General features: G+C 47.8%; 1 protein-coding gene across 3 annotated transcripts in view; it reads right to left on the bottom strand.

The window, feature by feature from the left end:
• Positions 1–8,654: 8,654 nt before the first annotated feature.
• LOC143770005 (uncharacterized) overlaps positions 8,655–25,618 on the bottom strand; it is a 59,056-nt gene continuing 42,092 nt past the window's right edge. Inside the window, exons 10-12 of one of the 3 annotated variants that reach the window (XR_013214518.1) lie at positions 18,557–18,593; positions 15,235–15,281; positions 9,272–9,344 (exon numbers count right to left, since the gene is read on the bottom strand). Coding sequence is in view for 2 of the 3 variants with exons in the window: in XM_077259150.1 (XP_077115265.1) it covers positions 8,744–9,344 (601 nt within the window). In the remaining variant the exon portion in view is untranslated. Of the gene's footprint in view, positions 9,345–15,234; positions 15,282–18,556; positions 18,594–25,618 lie in introns of all 3 variants that reach the window. The other 2 variants (XM_077259151.1, XM_077259150.1) reach the window with 2 other exon arrangements.

Below are 25,618 nucleotides of genomic sequence, written 5' to 3'. Positions count from 1 at the left end.
CTCTGTGTTGCTGTGGCAGGGCCTCTCCTGACATCCTCTATGCTGCTGAGGCAAGGGCTCTCCTGACTTCCTCTGTGCTGCTGTAGCAGGGCTTCTCCTGTCTTCCTCTGTGCTGCTGTGGCAGGGCCTCTCCTGACACCCCCTGTACTGCTGTGGCAGGATCTCTCCTGACACCCTCTGTGCTGTTGTGGCAGGGTCTCCCCTGACATCCTCTGTGCTGCTGTAGCAGGGCCTCTCCTGGCATCCTCTGTGCTGCTGTGGCAGGGTCTCTTCTGACATGCTCTGTGCTGCTGTGGCAGGGCCTCTCCTGACATCCTCTGTGCTGCTGTGGCAGGGCCTCTCCTGACATCCTCTGTGCTGCTGTGGCAGGGCCTCTTCTGACATCCTCTGTGCTGCTGTGGCAGGGCCTCTCCTGACATCCTTTGTGCTGCTGTGGCAGGGCCTCTCCTGGCATCCTCTGTGCTGCTGTGGCAGGGCCTCTTCTGACATGCTCTGTGCTGCTGTGGCAGGGCCTCTCTTGGCATCCTCTGTGCTGCTGTGGGCAGGGCATCTCCTGACATCCTCTGTGCTGCTGTGGCAGGGCCTCTCCTGGCATCCTCTGTGCTGCTGTGGCAGGGCCTCTCCTGACATCCTCTGTGCTGCTGTGGCAGGGCCTCTCCTGACATCCTCTGTGCTGCTGTGGCAGGGCCTCTCCTGACATCCTCTATGCTGCTGTGGCAGGGCCTCTCCTGACATCCTCTGTGCTGCTGTGGCAGGGACTCTCCTGACACCCTCTGTGCTGCTGTGGCAGGGCTCTCCTGACACCCTCTGTGCTGCTGTGGCAGGGTCTCTCCTGACATCCTCTGTGATGCTGTGGCAGGACTTCTCCTGACATCCTTTATGCTGCTGTGGCAGGGCCTCTCCTGGCATCCTCTGTGCTGCTGTGGCAGGGCCTCTCCTGGCATCCTCTGTGCTGCTGTGGCAGGGTCTCTTCTGACATGCTCTGTGCTGCGGTGGCAGGGCCTCTCCTGACATCCTTTATGCTGCTGTGGCAGGGCCTCTCCTGGCATCCTCTGTGCTGCTGTGGCAGGGTCTCTTCTGACATGCTCTGTGCTGCTGTGGCAGGGCCTCTCCTGACATCCTTTATGCTGCTGTGGCAGGGCCTCTCCTGGCATCCTCTGTGCTGCTGTGGCAGGGTCTCTTCTGACATGCTCTGTGCTGCTGTGGCAGGGCCTCTACTGACATCCTCTGTGCTGCTGTGGCAGGGCCTCTCCTGACATCCTCTGTGCTGCTGTGGCAGGGCCTCTCCTGGCATCCTCTGTGCTGCTGTGGCAGGGCCTCTCCTGGCATCCTCTGTGCTGCTGTGGCAGGGTCTCTTCTGACATGCTCTGTGCTGCTGTGGCAGGGCCTCTCCTGACATCCTTTATGCTGCTGTGGCAGGGCCTCTCCTGGCATCCTCTGTGCTGCTGTGGCAGGGTCTCTTCTGACATGCTCTGTGCTGCTGTGGCAGGGCCTCTCCTGACATCCTCTGTGCCCCTGTGGCAGGGCCTCTCCTGACATCCTCTGTGCTGCTGTGGCAGGGCCTCTCCTGGCATCCTCTGTGCTGCTGTGGCAGGGCCTCTCCTGACATCCTCTGTGCTGCTGTGGCAGGGCCTCTCCTGACATCCTCTATGCTGCTGTGGCAGGGCCTCTCCTGACATCCTCTGTGCTGCTGTGGCAGGGTCTCTCCTGACATCCTCTGTGCTGCTGTGGCAGGGCCTCTGCCAAGCTGTGCATATGATTGGTTGATGTAGATGAAAGCGCTTACAGAGTCCAGCTGACAGAGGGGTCTCTGCGCTCCCAGCAGGGTATTCCCGGATTCAGGGCTGCGTGTGGCTCAGAGGATTCATATGAGCTCATTACAGGGACCCGAGCATGCTCGACCATCACTAATAAAAATATGTCATAAAAGATGAACTTACAGAAAGATGGCAAACGTCACAGATATAACTAGTAAAATAGTGAATACAAAAATAATGCTACTCACTGCTTAGTACACACTCACAAATATAGTGTATAGAATGGAGCCATCATCAGAAATATATATAAGGAGATATGTATAAACATATATAATATTGGTGAAGTAATCAGAATAAACGGGGGAATGGTGACTAAATAATGGTGAAGTATACAAGGTTGGGGTAAAAGGTAAATAAATTCCCATGTACAGCACTGTCAGATATTCAGCGTGCACTCAGGATGGATGGGGAAAAAATGATTTTAGTACATACAGGTCCTTCTCAAAAAATTAGCATATAGTGTTAAATTTCATTATTTACCATAATGTAATGATTACAATTAAACTTTCATATATTATAGATTCATTATCCACCAACTGAAATTTGTCAGGTCTTTTATTGTTTTAATACTGATGATTTTGGCATACAACTCCTGATAACCCAAAAAACCTGTCTCAATAAATTAGCATATCAAGAAAAGGTTCTCTAAACGACCTATTACCCTAATCTTCTGAATCAACTAATTAACTCTAAACACATGCAAAAGATACCTGAGGCTTTTAAAAACTCCCTGCCTGGTTCATTACTCAAAACCCCCATCATGGGTAAGACTAGCGACCTGACAGATGTCAAGAAGGCCATCATTGACACCCTCAAGCAAGAGGGTAAGACCCAGAAAGAAATTTCTCAACAAATAGGCTGTTCCCAGAGTGCTGTATCAAGGCACCTCAATGGTAAGTCTGTTGGAAGGAAACAATGTGGCAGAAAACGCTGTACAACGAGAAGAGGTGACCGGGCCCTGAGGAAGATTGTGGAGAAGGACCGATTCCAGACCTTGGGGAACCTGAGGAAGCAGTGGACTGAGTCTGGTGTGGAAACATCCAGAGCCACCGTGCACAGGCGTGTGCAGGAAATGGGCTACAGGTGCCGCATTCCCCAGGTAAAGCCACTTTTGAACCATAAACAGCGGCAGAAGCGCCTGACCTGGGCTACAGAGAAGCAGCACTGGACTGTTGCTAAGTGGTCCCAAGTACTTTTTTCTGATGAAAGCAAATTTTGCATGTCATTCGGAAATCAAGGTGCCAGAGTCTGGAGGAAGACTGGGGAGAAGGAAATGCCAAAATGCCTGAAGTCCAGTATCAAGTACCCACAGTCAGTGATGGTGTGGGGTGCCATGTCAGCTGCTGGTGTTGGTCCACTGTGTTTCATCAAGGGCAGGGTCAATGCAGCTAGCTATCAGGAGATTTTGGAGCACTTCATGCTTCCATCGGCTGAAATGCTTTATGGAGATGAAGATTTCATTTTTCAGCACGACCTGGCACCTGCTCACAGTGCCAAAACCACTGGTAAATGGTTTACTGACCATGGTATTACTGTGCTCAATTGGCCTGCCAACTCTCCTGACCTGAACCCCATAGAGAATCTGTGGGATATTGTGAAGAGAAAGTTGAGAGACGCAAGACCCAACACTCTGGATGAGCTTAAGGCCGCTATTGAAGCATCCTGGGCCTCCATAACATCTCAGCAGTGTCACAGGCTGATTGCCTCCATGCCACGCCGCATTGAAGCAGTCATTTCTGCCAAAGGATTCCCGACCAAGTATTGAGTGCATAACTGAACATTATTATTTGATGGTTTTTTTGTTTGTTATTAAACACTTTTATTTGATTGGACGGGTGAAATATGCTAATTTATTAAGACAGGTTTTTTGGGTTATCAGGAGTTGTAGGCCAAAATCATCAGTATTAAAACAATAAAAGACCTGACAAATTTCAGTTGGTGGATAATGAATCTATAATATATGAAAGTTTAATTGTAATCATTACATTATGGTAAATAATGAAATTTAACACTATATGCTAATTTTTTGAGAAGGACCTGTATATGGGGGTCACAGGAAGAGGGAGTGTAACAATGCAGCGCTAGCCAATAGGAGAGGGACGCGACGCGTAGTGACGCATACGTGATCTGGTTAAATCTGGGAGCTAACCCCGACCCATGTCACAAACTGGGTTGTGACACTGAAGGTCACACATGAGGATGAGGAGATCCGGGCACCAGATCTGCATGTGTGCCATTGGGCCAGTCTGCAAGAGTAGCCTAGTATTCATAGTTGGGAGAAATCGACAATGTGCATAGTGGGGATGTAATACTCTAAATGGGCCACAAGATGGTGGAAGAGAGCATGGTACTATCTGTATACAGTGCAGTGGAGAGACCACGTTGTGCCAAATTATGACATAAGGATATTAATATTACCACAAATAAGACACACATTAATGATAATATCTATAGTGATAATGCTGAAAAGAACATGAAATGGAAAATGATTGATGAATTAAATATAATAAACATATTGTATAAAAAATGCATTGAATATAATAAAATGTAATTTTATAAATATGAGTGATGAAAGGTGCAGAGAGAAAAAGAATATATATGATTGTATATATCCAAAGAAGCAGTGATGAGTGAATGTGAATAAGAGAACACATTGTTCAATGTTTATACCCCTGAAAGTGGCATGATGTCACTACATTAGAGAAAATATAGGAATATCAGCGAGTCCACAATGTAAACTGTGCACGGAAATAAGGGGGGAGTAATGGGAAAGGGGGGAGTAATGGGGGAGGAGGAGTAATAGGGGAGGGGGGAGGGGGAGAAGAATGGGAAGGGGCAAAGGGAAGGGGGAAAGGGAAGGAGGGATGGAGGGGTAGGAAAGGAAAAACTAAGCATATAATACGTATATGGAAATAAGTGAGTATAAGGGTCTCACATAAATTGAAACCAGAATAAACGGTACAAGGTGTAAAAACCAAACAGGACCCTTTAAAACAACATTGTAATATATAGATAAAAATACTAATGATGCTATAAAACTTGTTATCTACATAGGTGGTAGGAATGCGAATATCAGATGGTTCGGATGGGCAGTGAATTACGATGACAATAATGTGACGATACGTCGCAGTCACTGCCAGAAACTAAGGACACAAAGTCGTAGGCAGCCAAACCACAAAAAACACGTAGAGACACTAAAGTAAACTGAATGATGAGCAAATTGCAGAAAAACACATAAAGAACATAATATAAAAAATGAAAGAAAAATATACTAGGCTGCATAAAGGGAGGATATGGAGGAGAAAACCTTACATATACATAGCTAGATGGCCAAGGTGGTCAAAGGAAAGGGGCAAAACTAATGTTTTCATTGTGTCCAAGGGGGTGTACCGTATTCAGGGTCCAAATCCACCTGGACTCCCTCTGTGCCAATATCCTATCAATGCCCCTGACATTGAATCCAGATGAACCACAGTCATGGTGCAGCTTGTAGTGTCGGAGAATGGTTATTATGAGACAAGTTGGATCATCCTCAGTATTTGTTGCATTGATCCCATGTATATGTTCTTGTGCTGTTAATGGGGTCCTTCTCAATCTGAATGTTTGCCACCGTGAAAATAAAAGAAACGATTAGGACACGTCAGCCCTCCACCGAATCATAACCGCACATGAGACTTGGGAAAGCAAATGCTGACACCACTAGAACAGTGCCAAGACGGGAGATGTGTGTAGGTGGATGCATTCTCACGGGGGCCAAACATTCAGACTGAGAAGACGGTCTCCTTCATGTGTGTTGCCTGAATTTGGCAGGGCTCTCATAGCAGCAGGCCTAAACCTGTCCCTCATCCACCTGTTACTGATCAATGTTTCAGCTAGAAATTCTGCTCGAAGCCCTGTCACATACATTCATGCTGCAAAATTATAATATTTGTACTCTGGGTCAACTGATGCCACTTTCCTGGTGTCTGCCCCTAATTTGAGCTGCTTGGGAAGCTTTATCTCCACTTTTAGGGCTTGTTCACACTTTGCAGATTTTGCTGCGGATTTTTCCGCAGCGGATTTGGAAAAACCGCAGTGCAAAACCGCTGCGGTTTTCACTGCAGATTTTCCTGCGGTTTCTTCTGCGGATTCCTCTGTGGGTTTACAACAGCACTTTCCTATTGGTGCATGTTGAAAACCGCTGCGGAATCCGCAGAAAGAAGTGACATGCTCCTTTTTTTCCGCAGCAATTCCGCGCGTTTTTTTAAGGGATTTTCCGCAATGTGGGCACAGCGGTTTTTGTTTTCCATAGGGTAACATTGTACTGTACCCTGCATGGAAAACTGCTGCGGATCCGCAGCGTCAAATCCGCAGCGGATCCGCAGCAAAAACCGCAAAGTGTGAACATAGCCTAAAGGTGTTGTCTATGCGTCTGATTTTGCCTCCTCACATTGAATTCAGTGGGATTCTGGTACATTCAACATACATACAAACTGTTTGGCAAACATGTTTGTCGAATGTCGGGACGTTCGCAGAACCGAACCTTGAAATGTTTGCTCATCTCTACCCATGAAGGAAAACCCTAGCTACGCTTCTGGTGACACCACTCTGTCCAATTCTATGGGAACAGTGGTGTAATGGTCCCTGTATTTCTAGCAGCCAATGCTGTGTATTGAAGGGCAGAAGGCAGCTGGACAGCTGAACCCCGCAGTGCTAGCGCTCATTGTGAGTTTAGAAAAGAAAGCACAAGGAGCTGCCTCGTCTGGAGAGCAGCAAATAAAAAGGGGGGAGGAAATGAAGTGAAATGAAAGAGGAACGAAAGGTAGAGACTAAAAACTAAATTATTGGGGTGTCACACTAAATTATCTTTAATAAAAAATAAAATTGGTTGGACAACCTCGTGGTTGGTTGCCAGAAGGTAAGTGGCGGGGTGTTTTCCAGATGGTGAGTGGCAGTGTTGTTTGCGAGATGGTGAGTGGCGAGGTGGTTGCCAGATGGTGAGTGGCACGGTTGGTTGCCAGATTGTGAGTGGCGAGGTTGGTTGCCAGATGGTGAGTGGCGAGGTTGATTGCCAGATGCTGAGCGGTGCGGATGGTTGCCAGATGGTGAGTGGCTAGGTTGGTTGCCAGATGGTGAGTGGCGAGGTTGATTGCCAGATGGTGAGCATTGCGGATGGTTGCCAGATGGTGTGTGGCGAGGTGGTTGCCAGATGGTGAATGGGGAGGTGGTTGCCAGATGTTGTGTGGCGAGGTGGTTGCCAGATGGTGAGTGGCACGGTTGGTTGCCAGATGGTGAGTGATGCAGTTGTTGCCAGATGGTGATTGGCATGGTTGGTTTACAGATGTGAGTGGCGCGGATGGTTGCCAGATGTGTGGTGAGGTTGGTTGCCAGATGGTGAGTGGTGAGGTAGGTTGCCAGATGGTGAGTGGCGAGGTTGGTTGCCAGATGTTGTGTGGCGAGGTTGTTGCGGATGGTGAGTGGCGAGGTTGGTTGCCAGATGTTGTGTGGCGAGGTAGTTGCCAGATGGTGAGTGGCACGGTTGGTTGCCAGATGGTGAGTGATGCAGTTGTTGCCAGATGATGATTGTCATGGTTGGTTTCCAGATGGTGAGTGGCGAGGTTGGTTGCCAGATGTTGTGTGGCGAGGTAGGTTGCCAGATGTTGTGTGGCGAGGTTGGTTGCCAGATGTTGTGTGGCGAGGTAGGTTGCCAGATGTTGTGTGGTGAGGTTGGTTGCCAGATGTTGTGTGGTGAGGTGGTTGCCAGATGGTGAGTGGCAAGGTGGTTGCCAGATGGTTGCCAGATGGTGTGTGGTGAGGTGGTTGCCAGATGGTGAGTGGCGAGGTGGTTGCCAGATGGTGTGTGGCGAGGTGGTTGCCAGATGGTGAGTGGCGCGGATGGTTGCCAGATGTTGTGTGGCTAGGTGGTTGCCGGATGGTGAGTGGTGAGGTTGTTTGCCGGATGTTGTGTGGCGAGGTGGTTGCCAGATGTTGCGTGGCGAGGTGGTTACCAGATGGTGAGTGGCGAGGTTGGTTGCCAGATGTTGTGTGGCGAGGTTGGTTGCCAGATGTTGTGTGGCGAGGTGGTTGCTGGATGGTGAGTGGCGAGGTTGTTTGCCAGATGTTGTGTGGCGAGGTGGTTGCCAGATGTTGTGTGGCGAGGTGGTTGCCAGATGGTGAGTGGCGAGGTTGGTTGCCAGATGTTGTGTGGCGAGGTATTTGCCAGATGGTGAGTGGCGAGGTGGTTGCCAGATGTTGTGTGGCGAGGTGGTTGCCAGATGGTGAGTGGCGAGGTTGGTTGCCAGATGTTGTGTGGAGAGGTGGTTGCCAGATGTTGTGTGGCGAGGTGGTTGCCAGATGGTGAGTGGCGAGGTTGGTTGCCAGATGTTGTGTGGCTAGGTGGTTGCCAGATGGTGAGTGGGGAGGTGGTTGCCAGATGGTGAGTGGCACGGTTGGTTGCCAGATGGTGTGTGGCGAGGTTGGTTGCCAGATGGTGTGTGGCGAGGTTGGTTGCCAGATGTTGTGTGGCGAGGTGGTTGCCAGATGTTGTGTGGCGAGGTGGTTGCCAGATGGTGAGTGGCGAGGTTGGTTGCCAGATGTTGTGAGGAGAGGTTGGTTGCCAGATGTTGTGTGGCGAGGTGGTTGCCAGATGGTGAGTGGCGAGGTTGTTTGCCAGATGTTGTGTGGCGAGGTGGTTGCCCGATGTTGTGTGGCGAGGTGGTTGCCAGATGGTGAGTGGCGAGGTTGGTTGCCAGATGTTGTGTGGCGAGGTATTTGCCAGATGGTGAGTGGCGAGGTGGTTGCCAGATGTTGTGTGGCGAGGTGGTTGCCAGATGGTGAGTGGCGAGGTTGGTTGCCAGATGTTGTGTGGAGAGGTGGTTGCCAGATGTTGTGTGGCGAGGTGGTTGCCAGATGGTGAGTGGCGAGGTTGGTTGCCAGATGTTGTGTGGCTAGGTGGTTGCCAGATGGTGAGTGGCGAGGTGGTTGCCAGATGGTGAGTGGCACGGTTGGTTGCCAGATGGTGAGTGATGCAGTTGTTGCCAGATGGTGATTGGGACGGTTGGTTGCCAGATGTTGTGTGGCGAGGTTGGTTGCCAGATGTTGTGTGGCGAGGTTGGTTGCCAGATGGAGAGTGGCAAGGTGGTTGCCAGATGTTGTGTGGCGAGGTGGTTGCCAGATGGTGAGTGGCGAGGTGGTTGCCAGATGTTGGGTGGCGAGGTGGTTGCCAGATGGTGATTGGCACGGTTGGTTGCCAGATGGTGAGTGGCACGGATGGTTGCCAGATGTTGTGTGGCAAGGTTGGTTGCCAGATGTTGTGTGGCGAGGTGGTTGCCAGATGGTGAGTGGCGAGATGGTTGCCAGATGTTGTGTGGCGAGGTGGTTGCCAGATGCTGAGTGGCGAGGTGGTTGCCAGATGTTGTGTGGCGATGGTGATTGTCACGGTTGTATGCCAGATGTTGTGTGGCGAGGTTGGTTGCCAGATGGTGAGTGGTGAGGTGGTTGCCAGATGTTGTGTGGCGAGGTGGTTGCCAGATGGTAACTTGCTTTTTCCTATATAGAAAGGAGATACAACAAACAATAATGTTAAAGCGCATTTCAATTACAAGATATTAATGATTTATCTTCAAGACCTACACTATATCAGAAAAGTAATTCCACCACTAAGTGTAAATGGCCAAATTGTGCTCAGTTAAGCATTTCTTTTTCTCCCCGGTGTCATGTGACTCATTAGTGTTACAAGGTTACAGGTGTGAATGGGCAGCAGGTGGGTTACATTTGGTGTTATCACTCTCACACTCTCATATTGGTCATTGGAAGTTCAACAGGGCACCTCATGGCAAAGGACTCTCTGAGAATCTGAAAAAAAGAATTGTTGCTCTACATAAAGATGGCCTGGGGTATAAGACAATCGCCAACACCCTCACACTGAGCTGCAGCATAGTGGCCAGGACCACACAGGGATTTAACAAGACAGGTTCCACTCAGAACTGGCCTTGTTATGGTTGACCAAAAAATATGAGTGCACGTGCTCAGCGTCATATCCAGAGGTTGTCCTTTCAAAATAGACATATGAGTGCTGCCAGCATTACCGCAGAGGTTACAGGGGTGGTGTGTCAGCCTGTCAGTGCTCAAGCCATATGACGCACATTGTATCAAATTTTTCTGCATGTCAGTCGTCCCAGAAGGAAGCTTCTTCTAAAGATGATGCACAAGAAAGCCGGAAAACGGTTTGCTGAAGACAAGCAGACTAAGGACATGAATTACTGGAACTAAGTCATGTGGTCTGATGAGATCAAGAAAAACTTATTTGGTTCAGATGGTGTCAAGCGTGTGTGGCGGCAACCAGGTGAGGAACACAAAGACAAGTGTGTCTTACCTACAGTCAAGCATGGTGGTGGGAATGTAAAGGTTTGGGGCTGCATGAGTGCTGCTGGCTGTGGGGCGCTACAGTTCATTGAGGGAATTGCAACATGTACTGTCACATACTGAAACGGAGAATGATCTCCTCCCTTCGGAAGCTGGACTGCAGAGTAGTATTCCAACTTGATAACGACCTGAAACACACCTCCAAGACCACCACTGCCTTGTTTAAAAATTGAGGGGAATGGCTTATCTGAGCATGTTCGGGTGTTATCCGAGCATCTGGATGTGCTTGTATATTATATTTGAGTCTCTGCAGCTGCATTCTTTGTGACTGTCAGCTGCAACACATGTGGGGATTGCCTGTTTGTTAGGAAATCCCCACGTGTGTTGAGGCTGTCTAAGACTAAATTCACACTGGTCATCTTTGCTGCATATTTTTAAATATCTTTTTTTATGGTAATCTTCAGCTGCTTTTTACAGTACCAGCAAAGCCTATGAGATTTCAGAAATCTCATGCACACATTGTTTATTTTGTCATCAGTATTTTGTGCATTGCTTAGTTTTTTAGCTGTAAAAATGCTGAAAGAAGTGACATGCTTTACGAGTTTCTCACGTATTGAATGTAACAAAACACATGAAAAACTACACCAAAAATGCAGCAAAACCTGCATTTTTGCCGCAGATTCTTTCCTGCAAGGCACTCGGGTTTTGTTGCAGAAAAAAAGTAGCAAAAACGCCGTGTGACCTTAGCCTTAAACAGCCTCAACACGTGGGGATTTCCTAACAAACAGACAATCCCCAAGTGTTGAGGCTATATAACAACTGCAAATCATGAAGCCATGGGGACTCGAACATAATATACAAGCACGCCCAGATACTCGGATAACACCCGAGCATTCTCGGATAATGCGTTATCTGAGAATATTCGCTCATCACTAGTGGCAAACTGTGAAGCTCCAGTGAACTCCATAGTAAGGCCGGTTTCACACGTCAGTGGCTCCGGTACGTCAGGTGACAGTTTCCTCACGTACCGGAGCCACTGACACACGTAGACACATTGAAATCAATGCATCTGTGCAGATGTCATTAATTTTTTGCGGACCGTGTCTCCGTGTGCCAAACACGGAGACATGTCAGTGTTCGTGGGAGCGCACGTATTACAGGGACCCATTAAAGTCAATGAAATGAATATGCGGCTCCACCCCTATGGGAGGTGGAGCCGCATATTCATGACTGTAATTGGCGGCCCCACGTGACCGCTCATACAGTAGAAGCTGCGGCCAGGACAGGACACTGCGAGGGAGGCGGGTGAGTATTTTAATAACAGCGGGCGGGCGCACAGGGGGTGGGAGGGGGGTGGGGACATGGATCTTTATGTTAAACACGAGAAACAAAAAAAAAAAGGATTATTCATATCTTCTTTACAGCAAATGCTGCTGCAGAGAAGATATGAATGGCGGCTTCAGCACCACGTGGGGGGGGACAGCGCTTATCTCTAGCGCTGTCTCCTGCACGGTGCGTGTGGTACCCAGGCGGCACACGGGCGGCACACGTGTGCCACACTGATGTGCTGCAGAAACGCACGGGTACACGGACACGGATAATTCCGGTACCGATTTTTCCGGTACCGGAATTATCTGGACGTGTGGGACAGGCCTTACATAGTAAGGGTAAGTTCACATTTGCGCATATGTGCGCAGCATATTATCTGCATGCGCAAACGCATGCAAAAACACGTGCAAACCCATGCTTACGCAGCGTTTTTTATCCGCATCAGCTTACGCATGACAGCAAAAAAAAAACACTACGTGTGCATGGATTTGTATGCATTTTTTGCCTGCTTTTGCGTTTTTATGCGCATGCATTTGATATTTCCAGGAGGGCATGTCTCAGTCAGTTCCTGATATAGGATATACTTGGCACACTCGCGTGGGTCTGATGCAATAGAGTGTTTATTACAATACATACAGTATTCAAAAGTTTCACAAACGTTTCGGTCTGCAAAGGACCTTCATCAGTGTGCTCTATAAAGAGCAGAAAAAAGGGTTATATGGCATAGACCACCGTATCCACCGCCATTCAGCTTCCCAGATCTGCGGTGGATACCGCGTCTGTCTCCTCCTCCTCAGCTTCCTTCATGGCTCAATCGGCTGGTTTATAGCCCTCTATCCTCAGGATCCCCTGCTTAATCCTACAATATTGATGCAACTTTTTCTCTTAAAGGATCTTTTCCATATAACCCTTTTTTCTGCTCTTTATAGAGCACACTGATGAAGGTCCTTTGCAGACCGAAACGTTTGTGAAACTTTTGAATACTGTATGTATTGTAATAAACACTCTATTACATCAGACCCACGCGAGTGTGCCAAGTATATCCTATATCATAGTTCAAGGTCTGGGCACCTACTCCTTCGGCACCTCCACCCTTGGGCTGTGCTTATCATCTACTTTACCGTATCAGTCAGTTCCTGGACATGCGCAGTCTGAAGTACGCAAGGGCATCGAACACGTGCGTACCCAAAGACATGCTGTCCCATAGATAGTAATGTGTTTTTTAATGCACTCATCCGCATGCCTGTGCATATTTGACGGATTTTTGATGCTTCCCAAAATGCAACATGTTGCGTTCGCCAGACCCCGCCGCACACCGAGAAATGACACATGCATACGCAGACGCCTGCGAACTGATGCAAACGCATGTCCCTGTGTACACCATGTTAAAGATAGGCAAAAAAATACAAAAAGAACCATGTGGCAAAGAGTAAGCTCCACATTGGGGAAAAAAATTCCTTCCCGACTCCACATACGGCAATCAGACTAGTTCCCTGGATCAACGCCCTATCAAGGAATCTAGTATATATAACCTGTAACATTATACTTTTCCAGAAAGGCATCCAGTCCTCTCTTAAATTTAAGTAATGAATCACTCATTACAACATCATACGGCAGAGAGTTCCATAGTCTCACTGCTCTTACAGTAAAGAATCCGCGTAGAATCTTTGTACTGTCCCCTCATATATTTATACATTAAAATAAGATCACCCCTTAGCCTTAGTTTTTCCAAACTAAATAACCCCAAGTGTAATAACCTATCTTGGTATTGCAGACCCCCCAGTCCTCTAATAACCTTGGTCGCTCTTCTCTGCACCCGCTCTAGTTCAGCTATGTCTTTCTTATACACCGGAGACCAGAACTGTGCACAGTATTCTAAGTGTGGTCGAACTAGTGACTTCTATAGAGGTAAAATTATGTTCTCCTCATGAGCATCTATGCCTCTTTTAATGCATCCCATGATTTTATTTGCCTTTGCAGCAGCTTCCTGACTTGGGCCACTAAATGTGAGTTTGTCGTCCACCCATATACCCAGGTCTTTTTCATTGACGGTTTTGCCCAGAGTTTCACAATTAAGCACATAGTTATATACATCTTATTTCTTCTGCTCAAGTGCATGACCTTACATTTATCCCCATTAAAGCTCATTTGCAATTTATCAGCCCAAGCTTCTAGTTTACATAAATGCTCCTGTAATATAAAACTGTCCTCCTCTGTATTGATTACCCTGCAGAGCTTAGTGTCATCTGCAAAAATTGAAATTCTGCTCTGAATGCCCCCTACAATGTCATTAATAAATATGTTAAAAAGAAGCGGGCCTAATTCATGCCCAAGAGAGTAAAGGCAGTGCTTGAAAATAATGGTGGCCGTAGAAAATATTGACACTTTGGGCACAATTTGGCCATTTTCACTTAGAGGTGTACTCATTGTTGCCAGTTTAGACATTAATGGCTGTGTGTTGTTATTTAGAGGGCGCACCGAAATGACACTCTTATACAAGCTGTACACTGACTACTGTACATTGTATTGAAGTGTCACTTCTTCAGTGTTGTATCATGAAAAGATTTAATAAAATGTTTACACATTTTCGTGATATACTGTATCACCAAAGATCAGCTGTTATAAGCTGTTCTAGGACCTGATCTGCATTGTCTGGTGATGACCTATATACAGTGACTGGGATGACATGTTGGAACTCTATTCAATATGTTTATATGAAGCCGGTGCTTATAAAAGCTGATCACTGGGGGGTCGGGTCTTGGACCCCTCTAATCTGATATTAGTGACCCATACTAAGCATAGGTAATCAATATCTTGTGACATGACAGGACAACCCCTTTAAGTAACAGACTAGCTATATTTTTATGTTTCTTAACACCTAACTATCCTGGGTAATAATGAATAAATTATTTACTACATAGTTTGCTAGAACCACGAGGATGTCATTTAATGCTGAGACCATTCCTGCATGCGATGGCTCAGTGCTGCACGATGTTGCAGAAAAAAGTTAAGGAAATGACTTTAAAATTATGTGGTCTTTGGCAACTGCATACATTGTAAAAATGTTTGCTTTAATAACCGTTCTCTTAAAAGGGCACTCCGAAAATCATAATATGCATGTACAAACTTAGTATCATTTATTTGTGTACTGTATGCCAATGCAACTCATATTTATATCTCCCCATTTGGTAAATCCCCCCTCATGTTGCCATGCCATAGCTCCTGTGCTGTCAGTCGAGCGTGCCCCCTGTTGTCTTTATTTCTCCATTGGCTGCTTGGCCGAGTATGAATGGTGAACTGGCCTGAAGCACCAAGGAGAAGCCGTGTGCTTCTGGGAAATTACACATTGGAAGAACAGGACGGTCCGCTAAACCCTGCTAAGCTGGATACACGGAGGGGCTGAAGGAGGATAAAAGAAACGCAACAAGAAGTAAAAAAAAAAAAAATCTCATGCTGGCCTGGTCTGTATACTAACAATTCCTATACAGATTTGGAGCTTTGTGTAATACATTGCCATTGGGGGAATGATGCGTTATATGCCCAAATGCAGAGAAGGAAGAGCTGACATAGAGAAATGTTTCCGAGTCCATACTGACTGTCATGAATTATACCAGTTAGATATACTAGTAATAAGTTAGTGAAATGTATCATACTGGAAATGTTAGTCTTACAGCTAGAGGAAGCACATTACAGAATGACGACGAGACCTCGGGTGACATGTACACAAAGGATCTTGTACACTCACTGTTTTAGAATCTGAAGCAACAGAAGCAGGAGAAGAAGGATCGAAGCCTAAAAATGGACAGAAACAAGGTAATATGAGTGTTAAGATAAACTTCCTCCATTTCCAGAGATACCATGATACTGAGTACACTTGCTTACTCTGCAAATATGTCCAGAAGACTCGTGAGCTATGAGGGATCTCCTGATCTTCTGGGACAATAGGAAAGTAGCCGTTTATAGTCTGTCCTGGTCACCGTCCGAATGAATGGAAGTGCTGGTACTGAGCTCGCACCATTCACGTGAATAAAACCACCATCGATTTACTCTCTACCAACATCCACTATACATGTATGGTGGAAGTCTGTAGCAGGTGTATGGAGCGGGTCCATGGGGTGAGCGGTGACACACAGTCAGTACCTACCTCTAACAGCCGTGACTGGTAACCTATTAAATGCCGAGGTCAAACTCTTGGCAGCGGCATTAATATTACGTCGTTATTAGGGATCATCATTATATGCGCCCATGTGCAGTGATCACAGGACACTGATGAAGGCCTCCATGCCCCTCATCACGGAGCTCCTGTGAAAGCCAGACAGTCCATTGTGGTAAAATAACTAGTGTAACTCAAAAGTACAACTTGTGCCGCAAAAAAACAAGCCCCCATACATCTATGTGGACAGAAAAAAAGTTATGGCTGTGGGGAGAAGTGTAGGATAATACAAAAAACGAAAGCTGGCGCTGTCCAGAAGGGGTTAAACAATGCTTGTCTATTCTAGGGATAGGACGTGAATGTAATAGTCCCGGAGAAGCCTTTACTGTGTCTGCGCTCTCTGACGTCTGGACACTTTTACGCATGATTTTTTTTCTTGCTAAAACAGTGCATCTTATAAAATACAGTAGATGTCTGATGTAAAAGATAAATGACAGATCATGTGGGGTTAGAGAAGTATATTAGCTCGTAAATCAAAAAAATAAGTCGTCTTGTCTAATTGTACTTGGCTTGTAGAATAACGTTATCATGTAATATATACTGAACGGTGAACGCTGGGACTGCAAAGCCCAATAAACAATGGGGAAATTACTGCAGATTTCATTTCATTCCCTAAAAACTTACAAGTTTTTCAACACTTTTCATGAATTCATGGACTTTATAAAAACTACATTGCATCTCGCAAGATTCAATGATTTGTATTGATTTATCATGATAAAAAAACAAAGGTACAACCACTAGAGCAATGAGGGGAAAACATTGTACCAGACCTTAAGAGTGTGTTCACACTGAGTCTTGTCCCTCAGTCTTTGGAGAGGGAACTGAGCAGAAATTCCAAAGTCTTTGAGGAGTTTTGAATATTTGATGAGGAATTTGGAGTTTCTGCTTTGAAAACTCAGTAAAAAGACTCAATGTGAACACAACCTAAAGCTAAATCTTGGTTACATCACGAAGAGTATGTGCACATAGAATGTTTTGATTAGTAGGTTTTTTTTTTAAAGGGGTTGTCCACTACTTTCAATTAACCCCCCAATGTACCCCCCCGGGGCCCCTAATGAATTGTGCCATTACCTTCTGTTGACGTTTTCGCCTGTGAGCGGCGCTATTCCTCCTGCTGAGTCCGGGTCACATGACCCCCAGACTGCAGCCGCCGCTCATTTCCGCCGACGTCACGTCAATTTCCAGGCTCTGAAAATTGACGTGACGTCAGCAGCAGGCGTGACCAGCCCCCACAGTCAGCAGTCACTCAGCAAGAGTGACTGGGCTGTGGGCGGTGCTGGGGGCTGCCTGCAGGGCTGTCCTGGGGGCGGGCGGGGCTGTGTGTGCTCACTGCTCAGTGCTGGGATCATGATGTGTGGCTGGGCTGTGCTTCGGTCGCCGGGGGTCTGCCGGTGCTTGTGCCCGCCGGCGCCGGTGTTTCTGCCCGCTGGCGTTTCTGCCCGCCGGTGCATGTGCCCGCCGGCGCCGGTGCTTGTGCCCGCCGGTGCTTGTGCCCGCCGGCGCCGGTGCTTCTGCCCGCCGGCGCTGTGCGTGTGTGTGCCGGCGCTGTGTGTGTGCCGGCGCTGTGCGTGTGTGTGCCGGCGCTGTGCGTGTGTGTGCCGACGCTGTGCGTGTGTGTGCCGACGCTGTGTGTGCGTGTGTGTGTGTGCCGGCGCTGTGTGTGCGTGTGTGCCGGCGCTGTGTGTGCGTGTGTGCCGACGCTGTGTGTGTGCCGGCGCTGTGCGTGTGTGCCGGCGCTGTGTGTGCGTGTGCCGACGCTGTGCGTGTGTGTGTGCAAACGCTGTGCGTGTGTGTGTGCCAACGCTGTGCGTGTGTGCCGGCGCTGTGTGTGCCGGAGCTGTGTGTGTGCGTGTGCCGACGCTGTGCGTGTGTGTGTGTGCGTGTGCCGACGCTGTGCGTGTGTGTGTGTGTGCCGGCGCTGTGCGTGTGTGTGCTGGTGCTGTGCGTGTGTGCCAACGCTGTGCGTGTGTGTGTGCCGACGCTGTGCGTGTGTGTGTGCCGGCGCTGTGCGTGCCGGCGCTGTGTGTGCGTGTGCCGACGCTGTGCGTGTGTGTGTGCCGGCGCTGTGCGTGTATGTGTGTGTGCCGACGCTGTGCGTGTGTGTGTGTGCCGGCGCTGTGCGTATGTGTGTGCCGGCGCTGTGCGTGTGTGCCGGCGCTGTGCGTGTGTGCCGACGCTGTGCGTGTGTGTGTGCCGACGCTGTGCGTGTGTGTGTGCCGACGCTGTGCGTGCGTGTGTGCCGACGCTGTGCGTGCGTGTGTGCCGGCGCTGTGCGTGCGTGTGTGCCGGCGCTGTGCGTGCGTGTGTGCCGGCGCTGTGCGTGCGTGTGTGCCGACGCTGTGCGTGTGTGTGCCGACGCTGTGCGTGTGTGTGTGCCGACGCTGTGCGTGTGTGTGTGCCGGCTACAAGTCCCATCGGGCTCTGCCTGGTACACTGACAGTGAGTGACACATTAGCCAATGATGGGACAGTAGTAGTCCCATACAGTAGTAGTCCCATCATCCGGCTAATGTGTTGAATGTAAAAAAAAACAAAACACAGTACATACATACATACATACATACATACAACACACCATGCGACGACATGCACCATGCGACGACATGCACCATGCGACGACATGCGCCATGCGACGACATGCTCCATGCGACGACATGCGCCATGCGACGACATGCAGCATGCGCCGACATGCGCCATGCGACGACATGCTGCATGCGACGACATGCGCCATGCGACGACATGCTGCATACGACGACATGCGCCATGCGACGACATGCTGCATGCGACGACATGCGCATACAGTACATACATACAGTACATACATACAGTACATATAACATAGAGTGCATACTCACCATTACTTGTCACTTTGATCCCCGAAGCCATTGTCATCTGTAAAAAATATTAAAATAATAAACAAACAATATACTCTGTTGTGAATTTGGATTCTGGGCTCCCCCGGTGGCTACTGGTGGAATTGAACTGGTGTTTTCATCTTCTCTGTTCACCTGTTCCCATCAAGATGTGGGAGTCGCTATATAACCTTGCTGCTCTGTTAGTTGCTTGCCGGTCAACAATGTTATCAGAAGCCTCTCTGTGCTTGTTCCTGCTCCTAGACAACTACTAGATAAGTTGGACTCTTGTCCATGTTTGTTTTTGCATTTTGTTCCAGTTCACAGCTGTAGTTTCGTTACTGTGTCTGGAAAGCTCTTGTGAACAGGAATTGCCACTCTGGTGTTATGAGTTAATGCCAGAGTTTTAAAGTAATTTCTGGATGGTGTTTTGATAGGGTTTTCAGCTGACCATGAAAGTGCCCTTTCTGTCTTCTGCTATGTAGTAAGTGGACCTCAAATTTGCTAAACCTATTTTCATACTACGTTTGTTATTTCATCTTGATTCACCGCCAATACATGTGGGGGGCCTCTGTCTCCTTTCGGGGTATTTCTCTAGAGGTGAGCTAGGACTAATATTTCCCTCTGCTAGCATTATTTAGTCCTCCGGCTGGTGCTGGGCATCTAGAATCAACGTAGGCATGCTACCCGGCCACTGCTAGTTGTGTGTTAGGTTTAGTTCATGGTCAGCTCAGTTCCCATCTTCCAAGAGCTAGTTCCTATATATGCTGATGCTATGTTCTCTTGCCATTGAGAACATGACAGTTTGACCGGACACTAAAGGGTTAAAATCCTTGGCTGAGAAAGGAGAGAAATAAGAAGTCTGCTGAGAATTTTTTTTTTTTTTTTTTTCTCTCCTTCTTTGAATGGCTCTGTGTCCACCTGTTTGTAATGGATCTTCAGAGTGTAACTGCAGGTTTGAATAATCTCGCCACGAAGGTACAAAATTTGCAAGACTTTGTTTGTCATGCACCTATATCTGAGCCGAGAATTCCTTTGCCGGAATTTTTCTCGGGGAATAGATCTGGGTTTCAGAATTTTCGAAATAATTGCAAATTATTTTTGTCCCTGAAATTTCGCTCTGCCGGAGACCCTGCACAGCAGGTCAGGATTGTGATTTCCTTGCTCCGGGGCGACCCTCAAGACTGGGCCTTTTCATTGACACCAGGGGATCCTGCGTTGCTCAATGTGGATGCGTTTTTTCTGGCCTTGGGGTTGCTTTATGACGAACCTCATTTGGAGCTTCAGGCAGAAAAAACTTTGATGTCCCTGTCTCAGGGGCAAGATGAAGCGGAAATTTACTGTCAAAGATTCCGTAAATGGTCTGTGCTTACTCAGTGGAATGAGTGCGCCCTGGCGGCGACTTTCAGAGAGGGTCTCTCTGATGCCATTAAGGATGTTATGGTGGGGTTCCCTGTGCCTGCGGGTCTGAATGAGTCCATGACAATGGCTATTCAGATCGATAGGCGTTTGCGGGAGCGCAAACCAGTGCACCATCTGGCGGTGTCCACTGAGAAGTCGCCAGAGAGTATGCAGTGTGATAGAATTCTGTCCCGAAGCGAGCGGCAGAATTTTAGACGGAAAAATGGGTTGTGTTTCTATTGTGGTGATTCTACTCATGTTATATCAGCATGCTCTAAGCGCACTAAAAAGCTTGATAAATCTGTTTCCATTTGCACCTTACCGTCTAAGTTTATTCTATCTGTGACCCTGATTTGCTCTTTGTCATCTATTACCACGGACGCCTATGTCGACTCTGGCGCCGCTTTGAGTCTTATGGATTGGTCCTTTGCCAAACGCTGTGGGTATGATTTAGAGCCTTTGGAGACTCTTATTCCTCTGAAGGGGATTGACTCCACCCCATTGGCTAATAATAAACCACAATACTGGACACAAGTAACTATGCGTATTAATCCGGATCACCAGGAGATTATTCGCTTTCTGGTGCTGTATAATCTACATGATGATTTGGTGCTAGGATTGCCTTGGCTGCAATCTCACAACCCAGTCCTCGACTGGAGAGCTATGTCTGTGTTGAGCTGGGGATGTAAGGGGGCTCATGGGGATGTACCTGTGGTTTCCATTTCATCATCTATTCCCTCTGAAATTCCTGAGTTCCTGTCTGACTATCGTGACGTCTTTGAAGAATCCAAGCTTGGTTCATTACCTCCGCACCGAGAGTGCGATTGTGCCATAGATTTAATCCCGGGTAGTAAATACCCAAAGGGTCGTTTATTTAATCTGTCTGTGCCTGAACATGCTGCGATGCGAGAATATATAAAGGAGTCCTTGGAAAAGGGACATATTCGTCCATCGTCATCTCCTTTAGGAGCCGGTTTTTTCTTTGTTTCAAAAAAAGACGGCTCTTTGAGACCATGTATCGATTATCGGCTTTTGAATAAAATCACTGTAAAATATCAATACCCATTGCCGTTGCTGACTGATTTGTTTGCTCGCATAAAGGGGGCCAAGTGGTTCTCTAAGATTGACCTTCGTGGGGCGTATAATTTGGTGCGAATCAGGCAGGGGGATGAGTGGAAAACCGCATTTAATACGCCCGAGGGCCACTTTGAGTATTTAGTGATGCCTTTTGGTCTTTCAAGTGCTCCGTCAGTTTTCCAGTCCTTTATGCATGATATTTTTCGCGATTATTTGGATAAATTTATGATTGTGTATCTGGATGATATTCTGATTTTTTCGGATGACTGGGACTCTCATGTCCAGCAAGTCAGGAGGGTTTTCCAGGTTTTGCGGTCTAATTCTTTGTGTCTGAAGGGTTCTAAGTGTGTTTTTGGGGTACAGAGGATTTCCTTTTTGGGATATATTTTTTCTCCCTCTTCCATTGAAATGGATCCTGTCAAGGTTCAAGCTATTTGTGATTGGACGCAGCCCTCTTCTCTTAAGAGTCTTCAGAAATTTTTGGGCTTTGCTAACTTTTATCGTCGATTTATTGCTGGTTTTTCGGATATTGCTAAGCCATTGACCGATTTGACTAAGAAGGGTGCTGATGTTGCTGATTGGTCCCCTGACGCTGTGGAGGCCTTTCGGGAGCTTAAGCGCCGTTTTTCCTCTGCCCCTGTGTTGCGTCAGCCTGATGTTGCTCTACCTTTTCAGGTTGAGGTCGACGCTTCTGAGATCGGAGCTGGGGCAGTTTTGTCGCAGAAAAGTTCTGACTGCTCCGTGATGAGGCCTTGTGCCTTCTTTTCCCGTAAATTTTCGCCCGCTGAGCGGAATTATGATGTTGGGAATCGGGAGCTTTTGGCCATGAAGTGGGCTTTTGAGGAGTGGCGCCATTGGCTTGAGGGGGCCAGACATCAGGTGGTGGTATTGACTGACCACAAAAACTTGATTTATCTTGAGACCGCCAGGCGCCTGAATCCTAGACAGGCGCGCTGGTCATTATTTTTCTCTCGGTTTAATTTTGTGGTGTCATACCTACCGGGTTCTAAGAATGTTAAGGCGGATGCCCTTTCTAGGAGTTTTGAGCCTGACTCGCCTGGTAACTCTGAGCCCACAGGTATCCTTAAGGATGGAGTGGTATTGTCAGCCGTTTCTCCAGACCTGCGGCGGGCCTTGCAGGAGTTTCAGGCAGATAGACCGGATCGTTGCCCACCTGATAAACTGTTTGTTCCTGATGATTGGACCAGTAGAGTCATCTCTGAGGTTCATTCTTCTGCGTTGGCAGGTCATCCTGGCATTTTTGGTACCAGGGATTTGGTGACAAGGTCCTTCTGGTGGCCTTCCCTGTCACGAGATGTGCGAGGCTTTGTGCAGTCTTGTGACGTTTGTGCTCGGGCCAAGCCTTGTTGCTCTCGGGCTAGTGGATTATTGTTGCCCTTGCCTATTCCTAAGAGGCCTTGGACGCACATCTCGATGGATTTTATTTCAGATCTGCCTGTTTCTCAGAAGATGTCTGTCATCTGGGTGGTGTGTGACCGTTTCTCTAAGATGGTCCATTTGGTTCCTCTGCCCAAGTTGCCTTCTTCTTCCGAGTTGGTTCCTCTGTTTTTTCAAAATGTTGTTCGTTTGCATGGTATTCCTGAGAATATCATTTCTGACAGAGGGACCCAATTCGTGTCTAGATTTTGGCGGGCATTCTGTGCTAGGATGGGCATAGATTTGTCTTTTTCGTCCGCTTTCCATCCTCAGACGAATGGCCAGACCGAGCGGACTAATCAGACCCTGGAGACATATCTGAGGTGTTTTGTGTCTGCTGACCAGGATGATTGGGTTGCTTTTTTGCCATTGGCAGAGTTCGCTCTCAATAATCGGGCCAGCTCTGCCACTTTGGTGTCCCCGTTTTTCTGTAATTCGGGGTTTCATCCTCGATTTTCCTCTGGTCAGGTGGAATCTTCGGATTGTCCTGGAGTGGATGCTGTGGTGGAGAGATTGCATCAGATCTGGGGGCAGGTGGTGGACAATTTGAGGTTGTCCCAGGAGAAGACTCAGCTTTTTGCCAACCGCCACCGTCGTGTTGGTCCTCGGCTTTGTGTTGGGGATTTGGTGTGGTTGTCTTCTCGTTTTGTCCCTATGAGGGTCTCTTCTCCTAAGTTTAAGCCTCGGTTCATCGGCCCGTATAAGATATTGGAGATTCTTAACCCTGTTTCCTTCCGTTTGGACCTCCCTGCATCCTTTTCTATTCATAACGTTTTTCATCGGTCATTATTGCGCAGGTATGAGGTACCGGTTGTGCCTTCCGTTGAGCCTCCTGCTCCGGTGTTGGTTGAGGGTGAGTTGGAGTACGTTGTGGAGAAAATCTTGGACTCTCGTGTTTCCAGACGGAGACTCCAGTATCTGGTCAAGTGGAAGGGATACGGCCAGGAGGATAATTCTTGGGTTAATGCATCTGATGTTCATGCCTCTGATCTGGTTCGTGCCTTTCATAGGGCCCATCCTGATCGCCCTGGTGGTTCTGGTGAGGGTTCGGTGCCCCCTCCTTGAGGGGGGGGTACTGTTGTGAATTTGGATTCTGGGCTCCCCCGGTGGCTACTGGTGGAATTGAACTGGTGTTTTCATCTTCTCTGTTCACCTGTTCCCATCAAGATGTGGGAGTCGCTATATAACCTTGCTGCTCTGTTAGTTGCTTGCCGGTCAACAATGTTATCAGAAGCCTCTCTGTGCTTGTTCCTGCTCCTAGACAACTACTAGATAAGTTGGACTCTTGTCCATGTTTGTTTTTGCATTTTGTTCCAGTTCACAGCTGTAGTTTCGTTACTGTGTCTGGAAAGCTCTTGTGAACAGGAATTGCCACTCTGGTGTTATGAGTTAATGCCAGAGTTTTAAAGTAATTTCTGGATGGTGTTTTGATAGGGTTTTCAGCTGACCATGAAAGTGCCCTTTCTGTCTTCTGCTATGTAGTAAGTGGACCTCAAATTTGCTAAACCTATTTTCATACTACGTTTGTTATTTCATCTTGATTCACCGCCAATACATGTGGGGGGCCTCTGTCTCCTTTCGGGGTATTTCTCTAGAGGTGAGCTAGGACTAATATTTCCCTCTGCTAGCATTATTTAGTCCTCCGGCTGGTGCTGGGCATCTAGAATCAACGTAGGCATGCTACCCGGCCACTGCTAGTTGTGTGTTAGGTTTAGTTCATGGTCAGCTCAGTTCCCATCTTCCAAGAGCTAGTTCCTATATATGCTGATGCTATGTTCTCTTGCCATTGAGAACATGACAATACTCCCTGATCCGCAGAAATCCAATTAAAACGAGTGTCCCTCGACGATCTCCCGTGGAGAGCAGGAGCCTCTGCTGATGCAACCACTCTCCAGGGGCTCCAGGAACACAATGAGGGGAGGAAGGTATCCTTCCACAATGTATTCCCCACAATGTATTCCTACGCCCCTGTGAGAAAATAGTCCCTAGTCTCACTTTATGGCATGCTGTATGAGAAAGTTCCCACGCAGCTTTTTGCCATAAAGTGAGACCAGTGAACTTTAGTAACCTCAGTGATACACTGCAGGAGCCATTGCCTCCTGTCAGTGTCACTGAGGGTCCTATAGAGCGGTGACATCAACCCTAACCGTAAACGTGACTGACATACGTGGCACTGACATACGTGGCACGTGGCACTTACATACGTGGCACTGAAATACGTGGCACTGACATACGTGGCACGTGGCACTTACATACGTGGCACTGAAATACGTGGCACTGACATACGTGGCACTGACATGCGTGGCACTGACATGCGTGGCACTGACATACGTGGCACTGAAATATGTGGCACGTGGCACTTACATAGGTGGCACTTACATAGGTGGCACTTAAATACATGGCACGTGGCACTGAAATACGTGGCACTGAAATACGTGGCACTGAAATACGTGGCACTGAAATACGTGGCACTGAAATACGTGGCACGTGGCACTTACATACGTGGCACTTACATACGTGGCACTTACATACGTGGCACTTACATACGTGGCACTTACATACGTGGCACTTACATACGTGACACTTACATACGTGGCACTAACATACGTGGCACGTGGCACTTACGTGGCACTGAAATATCGTGGCACTTATATACGTGGCACTGAAATATCGTGGCACTATGTCATAAAATGTTCATTAAACGGTTAGGGGTGAGGTTAGGGGTAGGGTTTGGATCCCTTTATCACCCTGATGGTGGTGGGTGGTTTTTCAGTGGTTTTTCTGTTTTTTTTTCTATAAAAACGCATGCGTTTTTAACGCAAACAAACGCGCGCATTCAAAAACGCATGCGTTGCCGAAAACGCGTCAAAACGCATGCGAAAAAACGCATGCGTTTTTAATGTTAAGTATAGGAAAAAAACGCATGCGTTTTTTATCGCTAAAACGCAGCGTCCAAAAACGCAAGTGTGAAACCAGCCTGTGCCGGAATTGGTGGCGCATCTAAGGCTACGTTCACATTTGCGTTGTGCGCCGCAGCGTCGGAGACGCAACGCACAACGCAAACAAAAACGCAACAAAACGCACGCTAAAACGCTGCGTTTTGCGACGCATGCGTCCTTTTTGGCCGAAAGTTGGACGCAAAAAAAAATG

The sequence above is a fragment of the Ranitomeya variabilis genome, chromosome 4 (assembly GCF_051348905.1).
Source record: "Ranitomeya variabilis isolate aRanVar5 chromosome 4, aRanVar5.hap1, whole genome shotgun sequence".
NCBI lineage: Eukaryota > Metazoa > Chordata > Amphibia > Anura > Dendrobatidae > Ranitomeya > Ranitomeya variabilis.
Note: the sequence above shows the minus strand (reverse complement) of the source record. Positions and strands in the feature narration are given on the sequence as shown.